The sequence below is a fragment of the Echiichthys vipera genome (genome assembly GCF_963691815.1).
Source record: "Echiichthys vipera genome assembly, chromosome: 12".
Lineage (NCBI taxonomy): Eukaryota > Metazoa > Chordata > Actinopteri > Perciformes > Trachinidae > Echiichthys > Echiichthys vipera.
In genome coordinates this window covers 23,661,202-23,685,218 of record NC_139837.1, presented here as the reverse complement: position 1 = coordinate 23,685,218, position 24,017 = coordinate 23,661,202, and the positions used below count along the sequence as shown (strand labels likewise).

Below are 24,017 nucleotides of genomic sequence, written 5' to 3'. Positions count from 1 at the left end.
GTGCATCTCCAGTGATGACATGTTTATTGTTATGGATTGGTTAGAGCAAAATAATCAACTGAGATAATCAGAAATAGTACTCAAACACACAAAAAAAACAACCAAATGTGTTTCCCATGTAGTGAAATCTTTACTGTAGCAGCAAATGCACACAACAATATGCAGATGTAACATAATGACTTGTAGCAGCAACACAGAGGCAGTGGAGGTTAACCAGCACGCCTCATTTAATACTGTTGTACAGTGAAAAGGCCTCGATCTGTTTCATCATCTTCCAACACAAAATCATAAAAGCTTAAATACAAAATAGATCTATTCTGTCATCGAGAGACATTTGGAAAATATATTATTGCAGAGACTGTATTTACATCCCGACTCTTCTGGGACATCCTGAAAAATATTTAACATAAATCAAATGACACAATCTCATAAATGAATCACAGAGAAACAGTTCCATCAAAAAACAATAAAGGAAAAGCCCCAAAACTCAAATCAATAGCAACCTAAAGACCAATCAAACTAATGCTAACCTAATTAAAATCGAACTACTTTTGGATTTAATAACATCTCAGCAAACTTTGGCACCCAATCTGCGATTGTTTCAACTGTTCAAAAGGCAACATCATTGTTATACTGTGATTAAGCAGAGCAGACGGCGTGTGTCGGTCCACTAATCACCTAAGGCATTAAGAAATATTGATCTGAGCAGGGAGGTTGTTTGAACATCAACCAACAGATGATGATTGATCTCGCGCTACCTGATAGTTAGATGCTTGTTTCTGTTGAGACACAGGGAAGAATACTAGCTTTGAGCAGAGTCAGTGATCTGGAAGTACTTTGTAGAAGTACTCAAGTGTGAATTCAAAGTGCAACTTCAAGGATAATACGTTTTGCATTTTGTTCAACTTTTCTTTTTCACTACGTACGTTAAACCTCAGTGGAAACCTTTTGATCAAGACCAGTTAAAATGTTTCACAGTAAACTGAGTTGGTGTTTGCAGGACAAAAGCTTAAAGGGAAAACTTGGGATTTTCAACCTGTATCCTGTCTATGGAAAGGATCAATTAAAACGTTTTTCTTCACCTTTCACGTGATCTAGTCTGCTTGTTTCTGTGTCTCACTCAAGAGAAAGCTTGTTCTCTGGAACGTACCTTTAGACAACGGTGGATACTGTCAAGAGTTGAAGAGAGGAGTGTTGGGAAGAGTTTGTTGTGTTGGAGTATAGGAAGCGTAGCATCATGTTATCTAAAAGACTTGTTGTTTAACTTATCTCAACAATGTGACAGAGGCCACGGCAGATTTAAGAATGAGACTTCTCCGTGGGCGAGACTTGGTTGGACACAATAACAAGCAGATTGGATCCAACAAAATATAAAGAAAAATGTTTTATCATTTGTATTCAGACATTTATAATAACAATCTGAGCCCATCAGTGGCAGACACAAGCACTTTCAATGCACATACATTAAAATATGGCTGCACTCTGCACAGCACTCTCACTCAATACGGGACTAATTTAAAGAATCGGGGGGGTGATTAAATGACCAGATTAGCTCATCAGTTACATGGTCTAGGGCTTTTATTGTGAAAGGTAAGAACAAGAGGAGTGGATCTGGTGTGCGCCTATTTTGTCAAGGTTGAAAGGAATAAAGTTTTCCGTCTTGAATCGGACTACTAAGCTTCACTGTCGTTTAATCCATATGCTTTCATTTCCTGATGCGAAAACTCAGGGAGAGAAAATCACTTTGAAATCTGTGAAAGTAAAATATTTTAACCTGAAAACTGATTGCATGAAAAAAAGCGACCCTGGTGTGTAAAGGCCAAAAATATGGGAAAATAGGGTCCAGGTTGAAAAATCCCAAAGTTTCCCTTTAATGACGAGCTAAATTTAGTTAAAAAAAAAGATTTATTTTTTTTAAGATGTCGACATTACTCTATTGTTTCAGCAGCATTTAAATGTCAGTGTGAAGCAGGTCCTTGCAACATTAAAATATAGTCATTTAAATGCTTCTGAAATGAGATTTAAATGGGACCTTGTCTAAACGTTGAATGTAAATGTCTTCTGATCTGCAAATCAACAATCCAATTTTTACTGGAACATTCCCTACATTTGATTCAGCAGTATTCCCACTTCAGCCGGCCTGTGACCCACACTATAAATATATGTTTAGCCCTCCCATCAGACCAGTTTGGATGCCAAAAAATGGGCCAAGGAGCTTTTGTTTTCTTGCACACGAGTCCCACATTTCGTTCCTGATGGGAATACCTCGTTCTTCCTGGCATCGCAGCTCCCGTTTGTAGCTGCAGCCTTTATTGTGTTCTTGGTAGTAAACATCTGATACACAGGATTCAAAAATTGTCCGTACTAGTTAGCTAGTGGATGGTGTCCCAGGGGAGACCACCGCTAGAATCAATCGTCGTAATCTCCATCACTGCCATAATCTGCAGGGTGAGAGACACAGAGGGAGAGGTTAGACACGAGTTTTAATATGATATCATAAAAATAATAATAATAATAATAATAATAATAATAATAATAATAGGGTTGTCACGATGCTCAAAATCCACGGTTTGATTTGGTTTTCAGCACTGACGCTGTTGGCACAAAGAAGAGCCACTGCATGACAGAAGGGTACTTCCAAATGTCCACAGTCTGACTTGCAGACTTCAGTCTTATGTACTGTGACGTGTTCACTGTCATCACGTCAAGTCTGCAAGGGAGAGAGACCGCAGAATCGGGCTTCAAGTCTGTTTCACTCTTTTCTATGGAGATGTTTGAGTGACAACTACAATCATGTTCATGGTGGTCTCTGCAGAACATGCCTGTTGTCGCATGATGGAGCTGAACATTGTTTCTGGTCTACATGATTCAAGTAACATTTTAATACAGTAAGTGTTTTAAGGCTCATTTATGCTCTACGTAAGATACACATACTGATATGGACGGAGCCTTCTGTACATTTTGTCCGTATTGCTGCACGTATCCTGCAAGCTTGTGGATGCGTACCTATACAAAGAAAAGATACGGACCAAAGGCTGCAGTACCACCAGAAATCATGAGGGCATTGTACAGAAAAAGTGGCGTGAATAGCAGGAGCGAGCAAGTCATTAAAAGCCCCAACAGACATCCTGAAATACTGAAAGAGACGTTCGTTGTCAATTTCTCTCATCTGTAAAACCAATGTGTGGAATTCTCCGTCCACACTCCGGGATGTCTTTAGTGTCTCAGACCACCGGCGTCTACAACTCTGCCTGCTATTTTTCCTCCTTCCCAACAGACGCAGGATTGTTATCTCCTCCGCCGTCGCCATGTTTGTTGTTGTCATAAGCTTTTTTAAAAAAAAAACTTTATTGGAGTAACTTTTGAATCTGAGCAACGCCCTCTGGAGGATGTTTTTGCGCAACGTCCATTCCAACATAAAGGACAAAAGCATGAGGGCAGTGACGTTTTTGAACGCTGATAACTTATGTCTCTATTTACACACGAAATGGGAGCACAAATGAGCCTTTACACATTCATCAGAAGTTTACGTTTTTGCTTTTTTATTCAGTAAGTGGAAAAACTACAACGTCACAGACAAGCCGAAAACATAACCTGTCGCCTGTGTGGAAGCGTAAAAACACTGGGAGGATCGTCGGCACTGCTTTTTATTTATTGGAAGGTCAATCGATTTCCTTTTTAAAATGGAAAATTGTGACAACCTTATTTTTTATTATTATTATTATTAACATTACTGCTGTTCTGTATGTTGCATTTCACTGCAATACGTTCCTGCAAGAGATGCTTTAATGGCTAAAAACTCAGATTTTTAATGTGTGACAGAGTGGAACTGTATGTGCTTGAAACAAGGTGCTGCTGGAGAAAAGTTAACGTGCTCAGTTTCCACAGATTTTCCACAAAAACAACCAGTCCACAGAGACGCTCTGTGACGTGTGACTTCACGAAGAGGTCAGAGTCGAACAATGTGACAAAGTGTCATTTGCTCTCTGCAGGAGGAATAATCCATCATCTGACTGGTTTAATCTCCAGTGTCGACAGTCCCGCTCAGCTGTCCTCGGGCTCCAGAGGTGCAGCTCTGAGGCCGACCCTGACCTTTGACCTCGCTGTGGAGGGGGGCGGGAGCACAAACACAGTTTCCCTACAGGAATCAATTAAGTAGCTCAGGACTTTTTATTGTGGCGGAGTCAGGGACCTTAAAGTTTCACAGCCAGAGACGTAAAATGAAGAAATTTCATCTAGAGCGAGGGCTCATTAAAACATAGCTGCAGTCTGAGCCCAAACAGAGCAGTGACCCACAGAGGCCCATTCATTAAAAGAGTCATTCAAAGTATTTCACAGTCCAGACACTCAGCCTGCCACTGCTTCTGTCAACTCCATTCAAATCATGTCAAATGATCACTCTCAGCACGTGAAATTAAAGACTCTCAAGTCAAGAATTCATATTTCTTGACTGTTGTGCAGCCATCTTCCTCATTCTGTCTCCTTTAGGTTCCTTTTTAAACAGAAAATTTGATCCAAAGCTATTTTAGTAACTGATTATTATTGAATTCCTGCCAATTTACCAGTAAAATACCAGTAAAACATTTGTAGGTATCTGCTCCTCCAGTGAGAGGGATTGCAGCTTCTAGAGCCAATTACATTTTTATAATTTACATTAACAGTTTACTTATTTATACATACTCCACTTTCACACTCGTTTTTTATTTTCTATTGTCTTGTATTGTAAGCTTCCACATTTAGGGCTTTGGGAATATGTAATGGCTCAATCAAAAGATAATAATGAAATTAATCTCAATCTGAATTCACATTTGTTTTACTAAATTAAAGAAAAGATACCAAGATCTGGGCTTTTTGGACTGTCAATATATCATTGTATTTCGGACATATACGTATATGTACTTTATGATGAAAGTAAAAAAGATACAAAAAAGTATAATAAGAGGGGTGGGGTATATTTTTAAATGAAGTTAAATGTTCCTTTTAGATGTCAGATGTAAATTGTTAAAAAAGAAATGCACATGTCCGTTATGTTACTGTGTTGTATTCTTCTCTGCTGTCCTGTTTGTGTAATTACTGACCAAAATAACTTTCAATGTATGACAACAAAACCAACCAAACTTTATAAACTGACCGTTGCCGCCCAGCAGCTCCATGGCGCTGACACAAGCCTCCTCTTCCTCCTCCTCTTCCTCTTCAGCCGCATCATCATAGACGACCGGCCCACTCTCCACCACCACCGCCGATCCGCTGGCGGGGGCTCCCACGGGCACCGGCAGGGGGTTGGAGTTGGCAATCTAGGCAAACAGGAAATATTGTTTGGGTCGTGAGTATTTTTAATATTTTCCTCTGCGTGACACGCAGAGTTTCCCTCGGGGGAAATCTAAGCTAGATCTGATCTCATGTGCCCCACTTCCTTTAAAAATGATAGAAAATAATAATAAACAGTAGTACGGGAGTGATAGTGAGCAGGTGGAGTGAGGAGAGATTTCATCTGCTGCAGGGCCCCCCCATATACAGTATGACCGAAAACAGCTTTATTATCTTACATTACATCATTGTTTAATTTAGGATTCTACCTTTGAAAATTTGCAAAGGCTGAATCCTTAAGTTAACAGTGCCCCCAGAGCCTCCAGGGGGGGAAAATACCCTTCAGAGGCATAGAAAGAGTGAAATTAAAAATGAAGAGGTGAGAGTGAGGCAAAAATATAATTAGAGTGCCCTTTTTTGTTGCATTTGCATGAATGTGACGACTTTTCCCGCACTGTGGGCAAACGCGGGTGATTCAAACTGTCTGTGCCCAGGAGAGTCTTTCCAGTTGCATCCTTGGAAACAAAAATAGAGCAGGTTTTTTCACCAGAAAACAAGCTGCCTGAACCAGGAGGACAATGTTGGCAGCAGTGAGAGAAAATAAACAACTGGTGTAATAAAAAAGTCAGTAGAGGTTGGCGAGGGGACCGTTTCCCAGCGAGGGAACGAAGATTAAACAAATGTCAGAGTTAAACTGCAAGTATTAATGTTCCATTTCATATTTTAGTACATTTTCCTACAGAAAGAACAGCAGTTCCACCAAATGAACACTAAAAACAGTCACTTAAACAGGTATTACTATTAGTCCCATATTACACAGAAAAACCATAGAGAAAAATGTGTCGGTCACCCCGATAAAGTCGAGAGGCAGAGGGCTGAACGAGCTCTGCTTGTTCATCACTTTGTCTAAAAACAAGACAAGATGTAGATACACAAAATGAGAATTATTCTGCTCACATCAGGGTGAGAACAAGGAAGCTGAAATACAGCTATCAAAGTTATCAAAGAATGGCATCTTCTTACACAATCAATAACTTTTTTAAAGTACTGTCGGTCAAAATGTGTTCATGACATTTCAGGTAAAGAGTTTTTTGTTTCTTTGTGTCTTTGAGTGTTTAAAAACTAAATGAATATAACATTTTGAGTCTTTCATGTCAATCTAAATCACTTCAGCTGTGGTTACATGACTATAACAGACACCTGCCAGTTGATCTGTCGACTAATCAATTAGTCCATCGACAGAAAATTGATCAGCAAAGTAACTTTTAATGCATAAATGGCAGAAAATGCTGTTTTCAGCCTCTTAAATATGTTGATTTCCTGTTTCTCTACGTTGTACACCATATGAAAGTGAATATCTTTAAGTAATGGAATGACAAAACAAGACATTTAAAGACATCACCTTGGACTTTGACAAACTGGAAAAAATAATCGGCAGATAAATCGATGAGGAAAATATTTGTTAGTTGCAGCCCTACCTGCAAGCCAATCAGAAATGACTACTGCACATATCCACGGTAAGTACAAACACCATATACAATACCAATATGGCTCCACTGCAGTGGCACCATATCAATTCCAACAACACTTGATGAGACTGATTCAACCGTGCCGCTGTAGGACAAAGGAAATTTCCCCTCGGAAAACACTCATATACACCTGATGTCATTCCCTACTTCAGTCTGGCTGTATTTATTTTGCTTAGTGATGAACTGTACAGATACAGAGAAGACAAACCAACCCTACACGGTGTCCAGGATTTCATTTCTTACCTGCCTAGAGCTAGAGGAACTAATAAAATATCTAAAACAACTTTTTGTCTAAATGCTGAAGATTTCTCAGCTTTGCAATGAAACAAATGTTCTTTTTTTTTGCCGAGGCAATCCATCGTCTTCCACAGCGACTAAAAAGGAAACCTGCATGTTATCGCTTCTCTTTCAGCCGGGGCTAATTATAAAGCTGGAGGAGACGCAGGTGGAGGGTCCACAGTGTGGCGGAGAGATATTTCTGTTCTCCTCAGCAACAGCTTGTTGGAGTCCCTGCTGGGGCCCTTCCTTTTCTCTCTCCAATGTGCCTCCTTCCCTTCCTCCCACCGTTCTTTTCACTTCTTTTATTCCACTCTACATCCTTCCTCACTTCATCCTTTGTTCCTTCTCGTTTTGGCTCTGACTCCGACTAATTTTTTCACAGTTTTCTGCACTTCTGCTTTTTTTTATAGCACTAGATTTTACGATCATAGAATGAAAAATATCAAAAGCATAAGATGCTTCCCTTTTTTTTTCGCCTTCTCTTTTGTCCTTTCCTTTCTCCTCAGTGGATCCCTGCTGACTCTAACCCTCACCAGGCTCCTCATCACAGGAGCTGGACGCCTCATTAACTACTGGTGAACACAGGAAACAATTCAAAAACATAACAAATAAATAAATAAAACAGCCACATAACAGCGTAAACACAGTGCTCCAGACTAATTAGGAGGTGAGAGCTGTTAAATGGGTCAGGGCGAAGGGTCTGTGAGAACAGATAAAGCTATGGTGAAGGACCAGCAAGTTGTTTTAGTGCTGTTATTAGACATTACTGTTGTATGGTTTATTATACAGAGATAATGTTGCACTATAAACACTGAGCTACATGTTATACTCAAACTCTGGAGTATTTATAATGTTAGCTGACCATAGACTGCAAAAAACAATGCATGTAGCCACTGTGACGTCACCCATTGGTTTGTGAACCAATGTTTTGAAGCCATTTGTTTGACATTTGTACCTTCATCTTGGTATTTTGGTATTTTCAGAAGTGACCAGAGGGCACAGGGGGTGCTATGCAAGTGACGTTTCAATGCATTAAGCTAAACGCTACAGAGGGAAACCTTTACCAATTTACGGCTAACTGATGTGAATCCTCCAGTGAACTTTTGCCAGAGATTGAGCGGTCAGTGCAGTGGAGCCGTTTAAAAGTTGCAGTAGGTAAAAAGAAAAAAAGAAAAAGCCAGAATTTGAAGTAGAGTGATGACTCTTCTTGTCTATCCTGAGCCAATAGGAATGCCCTCCCTTTCTGAAATGACCTGTGATAGGTCAAAGCCTCCCAGACGGCAGAAGTCTAGTTTTCTTTCAGAACACTTGAATTACAACTTGATAAAAGATTATTCTGGATTATTTTGCCCGGACAACATCAAAAGGCTGGTGGCTGGCGTTAGCTTGCTAGCTTGGTTAACCACTGCTGTGAGAGGGTCATAGTCCTGAAAAGATAACGCAGACAACACTCTAAAAACAAGTTTGTGATTATCTTAATGTCACAGAGCCGTGGGTATTTATCACTAAACTTAACCTCTATCCTGATTGACAGGTGGCTGTGAAGCCCCGCCCTAAAGCATCCCCTGCTTTATGGTCTATTTGACTCTCAATGGGACCATAATTTACTAAATGAACATCACGCTATATTGAAGAAGACATTAAACTAGAGTTTGGGACTAGGACTAGGCGATGATTTGATATCATTTATAGTTCTTTAATGGAATCGTATGGTGATTAAATCAATTATCAAGATATGATAAAATGTAGTCATCTGTTGATAATAAAAAGCACATGTTAATTCAAATGTCTCAGAAAATCTTCTTCCGATAAGGAAGTATCAAAAACTGCAGTTCTCCGAGTGTCCACTAGGAGCAGTTTGCACAATAGAGCAGTTTCTCATTGACCCCCATGTTATTCACGCCGTTTTCACAGCATAATAAAACCTGTTTAAGGCCTGGTACAAAAAAACATTCCAGTCTGTATGTTTAGCTCATATCTCCATGACAACACTGAGGGGGGTGAATATTTTGTACCAGGCTAGTTTTATTTTATTGAAGGTTAAAGTTTATGACTATTTAGAGCTTCTAACATGGCTTCTTGAGTGACAGCTAGCCTCTGGCCCTCACTTCTCCTCGGAGGCTTGTTGCTGTCATCTCGACAGCGGTCATTCATGGTGGTGTTTCCATAAGTGATAAGATGGTTTGCTCTTTGATCGACTGTGCCAACAGATGGTTGAGGAACACAACGAGTTAACATTATGCTAATAAAATAGCCGCACTTGCACCATGACTTGCAATATAGCCTACTGACATACACTAAATGCTAATCTGGAGCAATGGGAGAATTCAGGCTGTGAGGGTCGGTGTTTTACAGTCTATGAGCATGGTACTTTGTTGAATATCAGTTTAAATCAGCGATCATAAATGCTGCCTGTACTTGACGCCTGGAGCCGGTGTAATCTCCGCTAGAAACAGGACAGTCCCGGGAAAAAATCTCAGCATTGACACCCCGTTTATCTAGTAACGTGTGCCGTTAGCCTAGCTACCGGGAGGTGATGCTAATGTCGCTAATTCTGTAAATATCATCCAGATGGACGTATCTCCCTCCTCCCAACGTCACATCAATGCCCTTTTTTGGTAAGAGGAAATGAGGAGGAGTCAAAGTCTGACAAGATGGAGACTCCCGTAGGTGAGGACGATTGGATTAAGTTGAGAGAACAGACCTTGACAGAGAGGCTACGTCCATTTTTTATACAGTCTATGAATCAGAAATTTTTGGAGCCAATGGAGTCGCCCCCTGCTGGACATTAGAGAGAATGCTTTACAGAAGCTACGCCCATTATTTTTTACAGTCTGTGTAGCTGCCTGAGTCTCAGTGCTTTAACGAGTAAACTGCTCGTTAGGAGTGAGAAGGGAACTCGAACCTACAGGAAACAACTGCTCAGAGGGTTTTATGGACGTGAGGATGTCGACATCTGATACCCTGCAGTTACTCATGTGTGGCACAACCAGCAGAGCTAAATAAACTGAGAGCAAACCACAGTCTGGATTAATGCATGTCTCCAAGTGTTTTAAATGGCGTGACAACCAGGAAGTATAAATTAGAGAAAAACTGAAAGTTAATTTAATCATGCCCCTGTTGTACATAATGACTTTTTCCACAAATAAATCACCAGCAGCATGTGTTGTTGGCAGTTGTTGGTCATGATTAGCATCATTAATGTTCTCAGTGGACTAATCAGCATTAAAGCAGTTTCTATGACAGGGATGCAAAACATTTCTATTAACTGCCTAAATCCTTAATGAAAATGTAAACTATCATACAGCAATATAAATTGGGACTATTAATTCATATCTTGCACGTAATTTTTACTCTGTAAAATGACATAATAAAGAATGATGATGATATATACGGTGTTCTGATTCCTGCATTGTTGCCCTGTGAAATACAATCGCTTGTTTTGTACTAACTTTTTTTGTGTATATTTGATGTGATTTGTTTGATTTGTTTCTTGTAATGAGGGTGCATTATTTTTGTTTTATTTATGAAGCACTTTATAATCTTGTAACTAATAAATAATGTTGTTATTGATTGTGTAAGATATGCAATTCTTTGATAACTTTGATAGCTCTAATTCAGCTTTCTTGTTCCCACCCTGATGTGAGCAGACTAATTCTCATTTTGTGCATCTACATCTTGTCTTGTTTTTAGACGAAGTGATGAACAAGCATAGCTCGTTCAGCCCTCTGCCTCTCGACTTTATCGGGGTGAGCGAGAAGTTCACTGCGTTCGTACAGAACAAGCTGAAAACACTGCACGTCATGTGGTCCACCACCGGCCAGCCAGGCCTGACAGCTTCTCTGAGAACCCAAACTTCAAATAGACTCAGCCATCAATTGCCAAGACTATTGCTTGCATAAGCAGACTACAGCTGCAATGCCAGAACGACTGTCTGTAGTTCAAAGCCCCTCTCCCATGACCTCACCACCCCTTTCAGACTCTAAGCTGCTCAAAAAATCTCCACGTCTCACACTGAGCTGTCGACTCCCTCCACCAGTCTGAATGTGGTTCAAGGGAGTAGCAGAAGAAGACGAAGGGCGCAGAGAACAGCTGGGCCACTTTCCATTGGCAGAAATCAACCTGTTCCTCCTCCTGTCTTGTAAAGTGATCGTTTCCTCCCTCGGCTTGTTTAAAAAATGTACAGACTAATTGCTGGGTCACTGAAGAGGGTGAAGGAAATCAGTTTGTTGTAAAGCGCCCAACTGAACGAGCCTGGCAAGCCACACCCAGAGCACAAACATCTCTTTTCAATCTGGGCCTGTCCCTGCAACATTACATAACAGGAGCCGCGAGCGAGGAGCAGCCTCAGCCAATGGCGACGGCCTTTGCTTCCAGTTCCCAGGGGAGGTGAAGGGGTTGCTAAGTAACAAGCCTTGTTGACCCGGCCCCTCGTGGCAATGTTTTCTTCCTGGTTGACAGAGCCTGAGCTCCCCCAGCTCCTCCATTTAGAGCTGCCAACGGCACATGATTGTGAGGGAGACAGAGGGGAGGAGGAGGAGGAGGAGGAGAAGGGGATGGGAAGGAATGCTGAGAAAGAGAGAACAGCAGTAGAGCGAAACATTAACGAGAAAAGATGAGGAGGACATGAGGGAATGAAGCATAAAGTGGAAGGATGGAAAAGAGAAGAAGTTTTTTCCCACTGTAAAGTTTCCTTTTTGTGATCCTGAACTTTCAAATGAAGCCAACCTGAAAGTGCCACAAACTGCAGTTCCTCGAATGTCCACTTGTGGCTGGCTCCAAAAGTGAGTCAATTCCCATAGAGCCCAATATTAAAATGCTGGAATAAACATCTGGTAAACAGCTGGTTTAAAGCCTGGTACAAAAAAAGGTTTTGGTATCTGGAGCTGGTTTCCCCATTCATGACAAATGTACTGGGACTGACTTTCTATACAACCTTCCCGTTAAATTAGATAAAAGCTTAAAGCGCTGCGTAATTAAGGGGGTGCAGCTTCGAGTGACAGTTGGCTAGATTGTAGGTTTGGTTCGCCCGCCTCCACTCCTTCCCTGCTTCTCCTGGGAGCTGGAAGCAGCGGAGCCAGGCACTGCCAAGATGGTTGCGACCGGAGCCGCCCACATTATACTTCACATTTCAGAAAACTACAGGTGACACCAGAGAGACTATGTCCATATTTATTACATCTTGAGTTGGCAGCTCCAGCAATAAACTTAGACTCCAAAAGCCTCTGATCCATGAAATGTATTTCACTAAGAACCGATGGCTCTAAAAAACAACAACTTCTAAACCCATGAGCCTCAGCTGCTGTTACAATGGAAAAGTTAAAGCAACTGATGAGAAGATACATTTCTGGGTTTGTTTTGTAGTGATGTGCGGACCAATTCTTTTCACAGAATCAGTTACTTCAAGTTGAAACTTGAAAGTTTGATACATTTTGCAAAATATGGCTGCAGTTTCTGCGTTACACTCTGTTATAGTCAAGCCCCTGTCACAGCAACTTCCTCGTTGATCCAATACAGAAGTGCCAAAAACTGCAGTTCTCTGACTGACAAGATGGCGACTACCGTAGGCGAGAACGATTGGATCAAGTTGAGAGAACGGACCCTGGCGGGAATGCTACGTCCATTTTTTATACAGTCTGGTTATAGTACATGCACGATAAAAAGCTACTGCTCCCCGCACTGCAAAACTTCTATTCAACACATTACAATAGTAATAAAGTTAAAATATTTATTTGAATGCACTGATTCAGTATCACCCTGTATGCAGGTACGCTACAGTATGTGAGCTCAGTACAATGTTACAGAAATTTCACTGACCAACAATCTGTCGTTCTTTAAGGGGCAAGTAGTCGACGTCCTAGTTCAAGAGAGCAGCATTGAATCTTACACCAGTCATCTATTGGTTTAGATGTTTATAAGGTTTCTACAAAGTTAAATTTAGCTTCACTTACTGAAATGCAACTCGGGAGTCGAATTGTTCCCTTCAGTTTTAATGTTCACATGCTTATAACTTTGGCTTCTTTGACAATAGACGTTAATCTTTTCTTTTACGTCAATGAGAGCTCCGACTGTCAGCCACGTCTATGACTCATCTTCCAACTTCCCAAACACCGGATTCCCGAATTAACTCTGTGATGAAGAGGAACACGACAGAACTGGTGAACAGAGGGAGAGAGAAGTAAATCATTAGAAATAAGAGATCAGCAACAGTGTGAAGCAGGAAGGGAAAAAAAAGTCAGGAATGTGTAAAATGAGATATGGAGAAAGTAAAAAAAAAAAGTACAGACTGTATATGAAGTCTAGAAAGCCACGTTTAACACTTTGAAGAAGATGTAAAGCTACCTGAGTGAATTTGGCCCCAATTTAAAATCAAATTAAGAAACAAGGTTAGGAAAAGTGTCCTGTATCTGCAGCTATAAATGTGCAGAATGAGGACATCCTGTTCAAAGACATGAAGTCTAACAGCAGATAGGACACATACTCTCTTCTTTCTAGGTTCATCTCAGAGCTGACGACGAGCCAACAGAAGCTCATCACTGCAGGCAAATAAAGACCTCTAAATTTGCTGTTTAAGACATTTTTATGTCTAAGTTTTTAAGGCCGTATTTATTTTAAGACCCTGTCAGAGTTTTTTAAGGAGCCTTGAATGCCCTGGAGGGAGAAAAGGGAGCAGAGGAGGAGTAATAATGGAAAGGGCAAACAAAGACGAGGCGAGGTTCACCTCTCACACAGCCCAATCGCACTTTGATTTATCCCCCCGTCCACTCTGCAGGAGATCTTAGCAATCAGCAATTAGATTCTGATGGTCGACCAGGAGAGACTGACGGGGAATTACAGCTTCAGTCTCCAGGTCTGTTACAGTCACAACTTCATTTAGGTAGAGAAGGGAAGCCTCCGCATTTGGATCCCTTTAGAAATGATTATACAGTACTTGTTTTTTTTTGTCAACAAAGACCCAAACCAACAATGAATGTATCTAATAAGTATTATTTATAATTTATACTGTACTGTATGTTATTTATAGTATACTTCTGTGCAAATATAATATCCTCTGTGCCAGGGTATTAGCAGTGTTTACCAAATTAGAGACATTCTAATAGCACAAAAAAACCAAAGAAAGACAGAGAACCAGTACATATAATAAGGCCTACGTTTTAAGTTAAGTTTTTGCTGGAATTGACGCTTGCCCTTTATGAGTCGGTGAGTTTACTATAGAGACTATTGCTAGCAGTAATAATAATAATAATACATATTAAAACATAATAACGATCGAAAACAGTTTAAATAGCCTCCTGTATGTATACTGTGCACTGCACAGCTGACAATTTTACGAGGGTCTTCATAATGCCCAAAAAACTGTTGTGTAAGTGTTATAATGTTTCTGTTTGTTTTCTGACCTGCTCCACTGTTCATTTATTCCGCAGTAAATGCTTCTGTATTTCCAAACTTCCAAACAGGGATGTCAGGATTAATAGATTTTATGAAACCACACCACAATGCAGCCATTGCCGGAAGCAATGGCTGAGTTTTGGTGCGACATGATTTCTTACAAAGTCAATGTACAGAAGCGATAACGTGCAAATTCAAGTAAGGCGACACGCAATGTCACGTCCATGGTCTCATCGCACAAGTTGAAAATATTGAACTTTCCAGGCGAATTTGCACAACACTGTGTCACAACAGCCAATCAGAGATGACATTCTCTCTGGTGAGCACTAGCTATGATAAGCTACAATATCTATGGTAACCTGATTCCTGCATTGTTGCCCTGTGAAAATCAACCCTGCGAGTCACGTAACAAGTGTGTGTGTGGTCCGGTTTGGTTTTGTGTGTGCTGAGAAGAGCGTCAGCAGGAACACACATTCAGCCTTATATCCACCTAAAAAGCTTCTTAAATGTTTAGTGTGTGTCAAAAATGAGCAGGGAGGTTTTGGAGAAGATGGATATTTAGTTTGCAAAGTGTGGCGTCTAAAAGTGAGTGCAAAGGGTCCAACACTGAATATGTTCCAACATGTTGGAGAGAATCATCCGGGCCTTTCTGCTCAAGTGTGTGTGAAAAAAACTAGTGAATGTAACGTTACCAAGCTGGACCAAACCAGTTTAAACTGGGCTGGAGGACCAAACAAGTGTGTGTGCGCGTGTGTGTGTGTGTGAGAGAAAGAGAGGGAGGCAGAGAAGATAACACCCTGAGTAAATAGATGAGTTTCGAGAGGAAAAGCGAAGTGGGGAGTTATCCGTCAGAGTGATTGACTTGGTGACTGAGTATCCGTGCACGTTTGTGTGTGCACGTCTGTGAAGTGCAAGAGGATGAAGAGCGAGAGGGAAGAGGGCGAGTGAGCAGACGGAGACTAAAAGCAGATGTGGTGAATATGGACGGCAGCTCACCTGCTCCACAGCGAGCTTCTTGCTGGGCTGTCCGGTGATGAACGGCTGCAACCTGCAACACAAACGACAACACACCATCAACACAGTCTTAAAGTTTACATTTAACATGTTCTTCACATTGAAATTTGTTTCCTTCATTTCCCTTTTAAGTGGACGGGTCTACCGAGCACAGGCCCAGGGGCCCTGACTCAAAAAAAGCCCCACCCCCATCACACAAAATGATCACAAAGAGATACTAAATGATCAGTATACACATAATGACCAAAAATGACAACAAAGGGACAAAAAATGACTATAGGGATGCAAAACTACCACAAAGAGATGCTAAATGATTAAAAAAATAAATGTAAAACCACCACGGAAAGAAGCAAAACAACTAAAAATAGATGCAAAACAATTACAAAGACACACAAAACAACTAAAATTGGATGTAAAATTAGAGAAACAAAATAACCAAAGAGAAACAAAATGACCACAAAACTTTGAGTTAGGGTGTCTTTCTCCTACGTAGACAGAGTGGGGGGCTTCTTACATGTCTGTGCCCAGGGCCCATTGTCTCAGAGTACATACATGAGTACAGTCTGAAATACCAGCAAACACAATTTAATGTGTAGATGTTATAATAATATTCATTTCACACATTATGTTACAGACATTAGAAGACAATAAAATCTTTCACTGTGCAGACAGCTCAGATGACACGTCATTGTTCACCTCTGTTCTCATTCACACCGGTTTCTTGTCCTTTTATTTCCATTTCCTTGTTTTTGAGCTTGTGGCCTGAAGCCAGACACCGGGTACAAGACTTGATGACAGTGAAACACTGAGGCTTGTAATCTTAATGAAATCCTTCATCCCTATTGTGTCAACAATAAAATCCCATAATAATGAATGTAATGACATGGATTTTTCAAGTAGTGGAGAGCAGTCTTTGAAAAGAAGAGCATGAATGGAAGTGATTATGTTGATTAGGTCAGTACTGTTATTGATATTGATCCTTTTAGATTTGACTCTGGAAAATGTATCTATTCTCTTAATTTTTTTCTCTAAGACAGACCAGGATCAGACTCTGCTCTTAGAATAAAAAAGGCACCAGCGTACTTCATCAGAAATGCTTGTCTGGTGGTCAAACACCTTCCTGACTTCAGCATTAAGTGGACGGAATCCAACAACTTCTGTCATTTACAATCTGACATTCACACCAACCTTGCAAAACAAATGGCCACCTGATAGGTGAGAAAATAAAGTAAATTTTGTAATTCTTTATGTTTGCAACACTATTAATAGTTGTGTTTTCAACATACTTTTATGCTAATTTTAAAGCTGTATGCTGATGACATGATTTATTTTGACAATCAAGTCCCAGATTGATATAGATTGAGATAATGAGTGACTATGGTTTTCTTTTTCTGGATACAAAATTAATTTGTCTAAGAATGAAACTTTCAACCCCTGGACATATCTGAATGAAAAAACAAATGGATTTTGAGCAAAGAGAAAATAAACGAATCATTTTTACACAGTCCCTTATTTTAAATGAGGGCAGACTCTGGTAACAGTGGGATTAGGGTGGGTATTATAGGGGGCAGGGGATAAAAAAAGTAAAAAAAAAACAAAAAACAAACATAATAATTATCATTGTAATATCAATAGTCACTGAATACAACAATTACTGCTGACTCTTGCCATTATCATAGAGATCACAGCTGGATATTGACATTATTTGAGGGCTTCTTTCAACCTGTATTACAACAATATATTTATATATTCATTACACTCTTTATTACAGGATTTACTGTTGAAAAAATAAAGGTTGAGGATTTCATTTCGATCACTGCGGCTGCTCTTTGAGTCTCTCTTGGCTTCAGGCGACCGGCTCAAATTACCCGGAAACTGGCGGTGTGAATGTGAAATGAGACCAGAACTGTGACTGACTGGGCACTCCCACTTTTGTCTGTGAGCACAATCTCTTCCTTGACAGTAACAGAGATAATCAGCGATGAACGTAACCATCTGCAGTAATTCCTGAGCAGCCGTCCCGCTGGCTGGAATTAGCATCGTTCCCGGAGGCTGTCCACCCCCCCTTCCCCCCACCCTGCCCAGGCTGAGCCCTCCCTGGAGGCTTACAGTAAGTGCTCAACTCTCACTGATAAGAGAGAGAGAGCGAGAGAGAGGGAGGGAGAGGGGGGGGGGAGTGAGAGAGAGCTTTTAATTAATCTGCTTTAACCAGGGGAAGGCGGGGGATGAGAATGTGGCATCTTCACACCCGACACGACCCCCCTTCCTTTCTCAAAGCTCAATAGAAAATCCCAGCCAGGCCGGTGAATCGCTCCCCACTGAGAGAACTATTCAGGGCTCCCGTACATGTGCTAGACTGCACTCGCACCTCTGGGCCCTGACCCCGACACTAGTGGGAGGGGAGGGAGGGCACAGGGAGGGCATGAGCAAACAGGCAGAGAGGTGGGGAGTAAAATAATGATGAAATATGGCACCAAGAAAAGAGGGGCAGAGAGTTTTAGGGGGCAAGACAACAGAGGAGGTGGTAAGGAGGCAGGTTGCGAGAGCCGTTTCGCAATCCGCGTTCTTGTCTGTACTTGTGTTCTGGTGGACTTCTGAAACGTCATGAGTCACAGCGCAGGTACTGTTCCAATTCAGTATTCCGCATCTCGCCAACGACAGTCCGAATGCCCGGCCGTGAGCGAGGGAGAAAGTTGTCGAAGAAGAAAGGATGGGAAGAGGAAATAAGGGAGGAAGGAAGTCATTTTTAGAGGAAGAATCGGATTAAATCTCATCAAAATGTTTACTATTTCATATTCACTGCAATGAAAAGGATTAATGTCAACCCATCAATATGACGATCAACGGAAAATATTGGATTTAATTAAGCTTTATAGTGTGAAGAACTATCAGGGCGATTTTAGGTCAAATATAATAATCATGGAGCTAGGAGAGGAGTGTAATATTCTGAGATAAAACTCTGAATGTCCAAGATTAAAGTTGTAAATTTACGATACAATCAAATCAAAGAATAGTGCTACATCGCTTCACTTTGCAGGGTTTACAACTTTACAACTTTAATCTTGGAAATTCAAGTTTTTTTCTCTCAGTAATACTCCCCGTCCCTGTCTATAATCATTTTAAACTACATTAACCCTGATATGCCGTCATATTATGGTCATTTATCAAGTAAAAGGCTTTTTCCTCAGTTTTATGTTGTTGTAACTGAACATTTTATTACTGTTGGTCGGACAAAACAAGGCAACCAGGGAACATTTGTCCTTCCTTTGTGATTTTTACAGGTGTGATAATATGATAATCAAAAGATATAAAATTGACGTATCTTTCTTTAATGCTGAAACACCGAATGGGAAGAACAGCAACGGCAGGGGCGACCTGTGGCTCAGTGGTTAGAGCAGTCGCCCCATGTAAAGAGGCTGACGGTTCTCAAGCAGCGGCCGCGGGTTTGACTCTGACCTGCGGCCTTTTGCTGCATGTCTCCCCCTCTCTCTCTCACCATTTCCAGTCTGTCCTATACAATAAAGGCTTGAAAACTGCCCAAAAGAAAATCTTTAAACAAACAAACAAAAAAATCTATTTTGGGTCAACCGCAGCGGTCAACAGTGAGGCCGGGTCAGAGGTCAGGAGGGAACATCAGTGAACCTCAAATGACCTTTAAAGAGAACAATATGGGTTAAGAGAGGAGAAGAAGAAGAAGCAAAGACTAGCGGCATGCTCTACAGAGGGCCGTGTTGGTCATAAATGAAATATCTTAGCAACTGTTGGATGGATTGGAATTTGGTACAAATGTTCATGTTCCCCAGAAGATGCCCCACTGGCTTTCATGGTCTTTTGACTTCTCTAGCGCCACCATCAGGTCAAATATTTGAATTTGTCCAGTACTTGTTACAGGTAGTACTGGTTTATGAGCCTCAACAAATCTAAACTCTGATGGCGAACACTATATACCTGCTAAAACATCCTTATCATAGTAGAGCATTGTTATTGTGAGCATGTTAGCATGCTGACGTTAGCATTTAGCTCACATTTAACCATCTGTCCGCAATTAGTTTTGGTTTTATTTGCCATGTTGGGTGAGATATTTGCTCAAAGTGTTTGTCATTCATTCAAAAGACTTCTCGTATGTCCGACTTTAGAAATATCCACCAATTTCACATCTGAAAACTCATTTCAACATGCAACATTAACTTTAACTGGAAGTGAGAAAACTTTAAAAAAAATCTCATTAAAAATCATCCACAACTGCATTACAAATAAACTGGACCAAACAGTGTGAGCCAGAATAGAAACTGACACTTCCTCTTGTTCAGTATCACAAATGTTTTCATTTCTAATGCTTACTGAGGCTCCCTGGAGTCTTTTACACTGAGATTTCATAATGAAACCAGTAGCTGCTGCAGAGTTCTCTCTCTCCCCCAATAACTTAATTTCCTGCATTAGAGGCATTTTCATATTAATATAACTACTCTCCCCATCCTATAGATCTTATAATGGTGCGGCTTGTTGTTTACACTGCTGTGTTTGTGTCTTCTGTTGTAGCCTAGCTCGTTAGCATCGCGGTGAGAAGTTCCAACAAGCCTCTTGTTGTTTTTTTCAGTCTTACCTGCTGGTGATTGCATCTGTTTGTTTTGTTTTTTGTTTTTTTTCAAAAATCAACTTTAGCTTCTGTGTTTCAGCTCTGCACCAATAAACGGAGACAAACCAATGTAAAGGGAGTAATTTCATTATTCTGATGATAATCCAATCAATAACATGATGAGGAGGAAGGATGAGATGGAGAGGAGGAATAATCTGCAAACTGGGGGTTGAATGAAATTAGTTCTGCGATGAGCTCCGATGTAAATAAATGATGATAATAATCTGAGCTTCTAACTCGATTTTCCAGCTGGGGCCTGAATCCTCCGAGGCACGCACACACACATACACGCACAGAAACACACACACATACACGCACACAAACACACACACACATACACGCACAGAAACACACACACCCTCCTTCAGCACAATTAAATCAGGCATAATCACAATAAACCCACACACGCAACTGTGGTGCCTGCTCATACTTTCTCAGACACAAACGTACACATACACAAAATACACACAATGCGCACACGCACGCACGCACACACACACACACACACACACACACACACACACACACACACACACACACACACACACACACACACACACACACACACACACACACACACACACACACACACACACACACACACACACACACACACACACACACACACACACACACACACACACACACACACACACACACACACACACACACACACACACACACACACACACATTCTGACAAATGAGAGAGTTGTGTCCATTCAGGCTGCAGTGCATTGTGGTCCGGTGTGCAGCTTGGCAAGAGGAGACGCAGATTCAGCCAAAAGAACTGATTGTGTCAGACACACACACACGACAGGATTATATAGATGACCATGTGTGCACAAATACACACACTCCTGTGCTCACACATGTATTCAGACTTTTTGCAGACATTGACCTCTAACTGCTGAACGAATCACCTTAATGGGACAAAACCTAGCTCCCACACCACGCTGCATCATTTGATCATTAGAGGAGGAAGTAGTAGGGGATGTACCACCAACCCTACGATTACCAGAGAAACAGCTCCACCGCAGCAGCCCCGGTGACGTGCGTCTCTCCCTCACTGGTGTGTGTGTGTGTGTGTGTGTGTGTGTGTGTGTGTGTGTGTGTGTGTGTGTGTGTGTGGCCTCATATTAAATACAACTAGGGTGTAATTTGCTGTTTGACCTGGAAATGTATTTAATAAAAAGTCAAAGTGGGAAAAAAATGAATAAGAGGGACTTAATGAATACATTGCATAGCCAAAAGTAAAGTGAATGCCTGCAGCAGACAGGGTTGGTCCACTGGTGTTGATTTCACTGTGAGGTTGCCAGGTTTGTACCACAGAGACCAAAAGCAAAGCCTGAGCTCACAGATCATATACAGAAAAGCAAAATAATAATAAAGATTATCATGGCAGAGGTGCAGGGACTGAAGAGGCCGTTGACGGAGGAAGAGGAGAAAGTGACCAAGCATGAGGCGACAGACAAGAGTCGATCTCTGACCAGCTTTTTAGTCGATGGTGAGAGCTTCATGGAGAAAACAAGGGTGCGCGACAGACTCAGCTTGGTTTAGGTGAAAACCAAAGACAAACATAAAATGACAACAAATGAGACAAAATGACCAGAAAGAGACACAAAATGCCTGAGAATAGACACAAAACTATCACAAACACGCACATACAGATACGGGAAGCACATAAAACAAGCACAGAAATGTATAATGTAGGTGCAAAAAAAAAAAAAAAAAAAAACAGAGTCACAAAACGGCCACAAAAGAGTCTGTGCTGAGGGGCCCATGGTCCCATAATCCATCCATCCACCTGGTTTGAGCATGCAGGAGGCATGACATGACACTGATTACACAGCCCCAACCGACCAGGTTCTTAATTTGGTCACAAACAACAGTCTCCTGTCGTTCTTTGAGTTTTTCTGATGTTTCTGGTCAAATCTCGTCACCTCTCTAGTGAGACATGTTCTCTGGTGTCACCCTTTGTCTTCACTGTCGGAGGTTTGTTTTGTTGGCCGACACATGATATAACACCATCTTCTTTCACAATTGGGCTCAACCTGAGATGATTCGGGCTGTATTTGGGGCGCTGTGGGAGGGTAAACTGCGTATGATAATAATCTATCGGATATTTGCATTCTCACATGTCTGTACACACACACACACACACACACACACACACACACACACACACACACACACACACACACACACACACACACACACACACACACACACACACACACACACACACACACACACACACACACACACACACACACACACACACACACACACACACACACACACACACACACACACACACACACACACACACACACACACACACACACACACACACACACACACCACTCTTGTTACGTCACCAAAACATTAAAAAAAAAAGTCTGAAATTAGGCCTTAAATTAGGAAAAAAATACCAAATGTACACAATGTTACTTTAAATAACCAGCGTGGTTCAATCTTTAGTGTCACAGAGGCTGATTAGGAAAACCAGTTTTCAGGGACTTTAATCTGAACTCCATGCTCTACAGCAACAATGTCACCCTCATTTTGAGGGGATTTCCATCACTTTCTTTATCCTTATAATAACCCACTAACCCATCCGTGGCAGTTTGTTGAGAACTGTGACATTTCTCCAGATGGATGGGATTTCTGGGTCATTTAGCGCCCGGCTGCGCACTGCGGTTCGTGCTTGGCAGATATTTTTGGGGGCCGTGACTGGTTTTGTGAACAGAGATTAGCCATTCATTGAGACGGGTGGCTCTGAACTGCTGTGGGCTAAACAGACACACACACACACAACCATGCACACACACACACATTAATTAATAGTAGATTGTGTGACAAGAAAGACATGTGGCGAAGCTTTCTGATGGAGAATAAAGAAAGAACAGAAACAACATTTTACAAAGTGTTTAGTAAAGTATCATATTGTGTGTGTGTGTCGTCAGAGGCCGGTGGCGGGACCAGAGGGGAGGATCACAGTGTTTCACACCACTAATGACACAAATGGGGAGGATCACACGCTATTAACACACACACACACACACACACACACACACACACACACACACACACACACACACACACACACACACACACACACACACACACACACACACACACACACACACACACACACACACACACACACACACACACACACACACACACACACACACACACACACACACACACACACACACACACACACACACACACACACACACAGTCCTGAGAGATCAAAGGGTTAACAGGAGTATGATCACTCACACACACACATTTCAAAGCCAGACCTTGTGGCAACAAAGTCACAGCCAATTTCTAAAATAAACTCTTGAAAAATCCCTTCTCAGGCGCACTTCACTTCTTAAATGACATAATTTGACATGATGCTTAAATTACAAACATCCACAGTAATTTCACATGTGACTGCAGCCTGTCTGACTGATGGTGCAGAGAAATCACCTCAACCAGCAGCGTTACCCCTACTCTCATTATACAGAAGGAAAAGGAAACAACAGAATTTATAATAGAACATATCCTTGAATGGACCCTGAAGTGAACTTAGAAAATAAAGTTAAAAAGTACAGGGGAAAAAAGCATTTAAAAGTAAAAGGAAGAAGCAGGTAATAGAAATAATCGCAGACTTTGATGTTTCCAACTTCATGAGCCAGAAATTAGGGGAAATGCTTTCTCAACCCTCTTCTGTTCTGTCTTTGAAGTACAATATACTACATGATATCTCGATTCCACACATATACGCTTTTGAAACTGAACGCAAGAGAAAATGTAGCTGCAGGAAGATCTGAGCAGTAAAACAACGGGAGATTAAAGGACACAAAA

The 24,017-nt window shown here is 41.2% G+C and overlaps 1 protein-coding gene across 1 annotated transcript in view; it reads right to left on the bottom strand.

Annotated features, from left to right (window-relative positions):
* Positions 1 to 523: 523 nt before the first annotated feature.
* LOC310954611 (transcription factor IIIB 90 kDa subunit-like) overlaps positions 524 to 24,017 on the bottom strand; it is a 115,851-nt gene continuing 92,357 nt past the window's right edge. The window contains exons 17-19 of the mRNA XM_083924184.1: positions 15,501 to 15,552; positions 5,132 to 5,294; positions 524 to 2,441 (exon numbers count right to left, since the gene is read on the bottom strand). Coding sequence (XP_083780310.1) covers positions 2,410 to 2,441; positions 5,132 to 5,294; positions 15,501 to 15,552 — 247 coding nt within the window. The 3' untranslated portion in view covers positions 524 to 2,409. The remainder of the gene's footprint in view (positions 2,442 to 5,131; positions 5,295 to 15,500; positions 15,553 to 24,017) is intronic.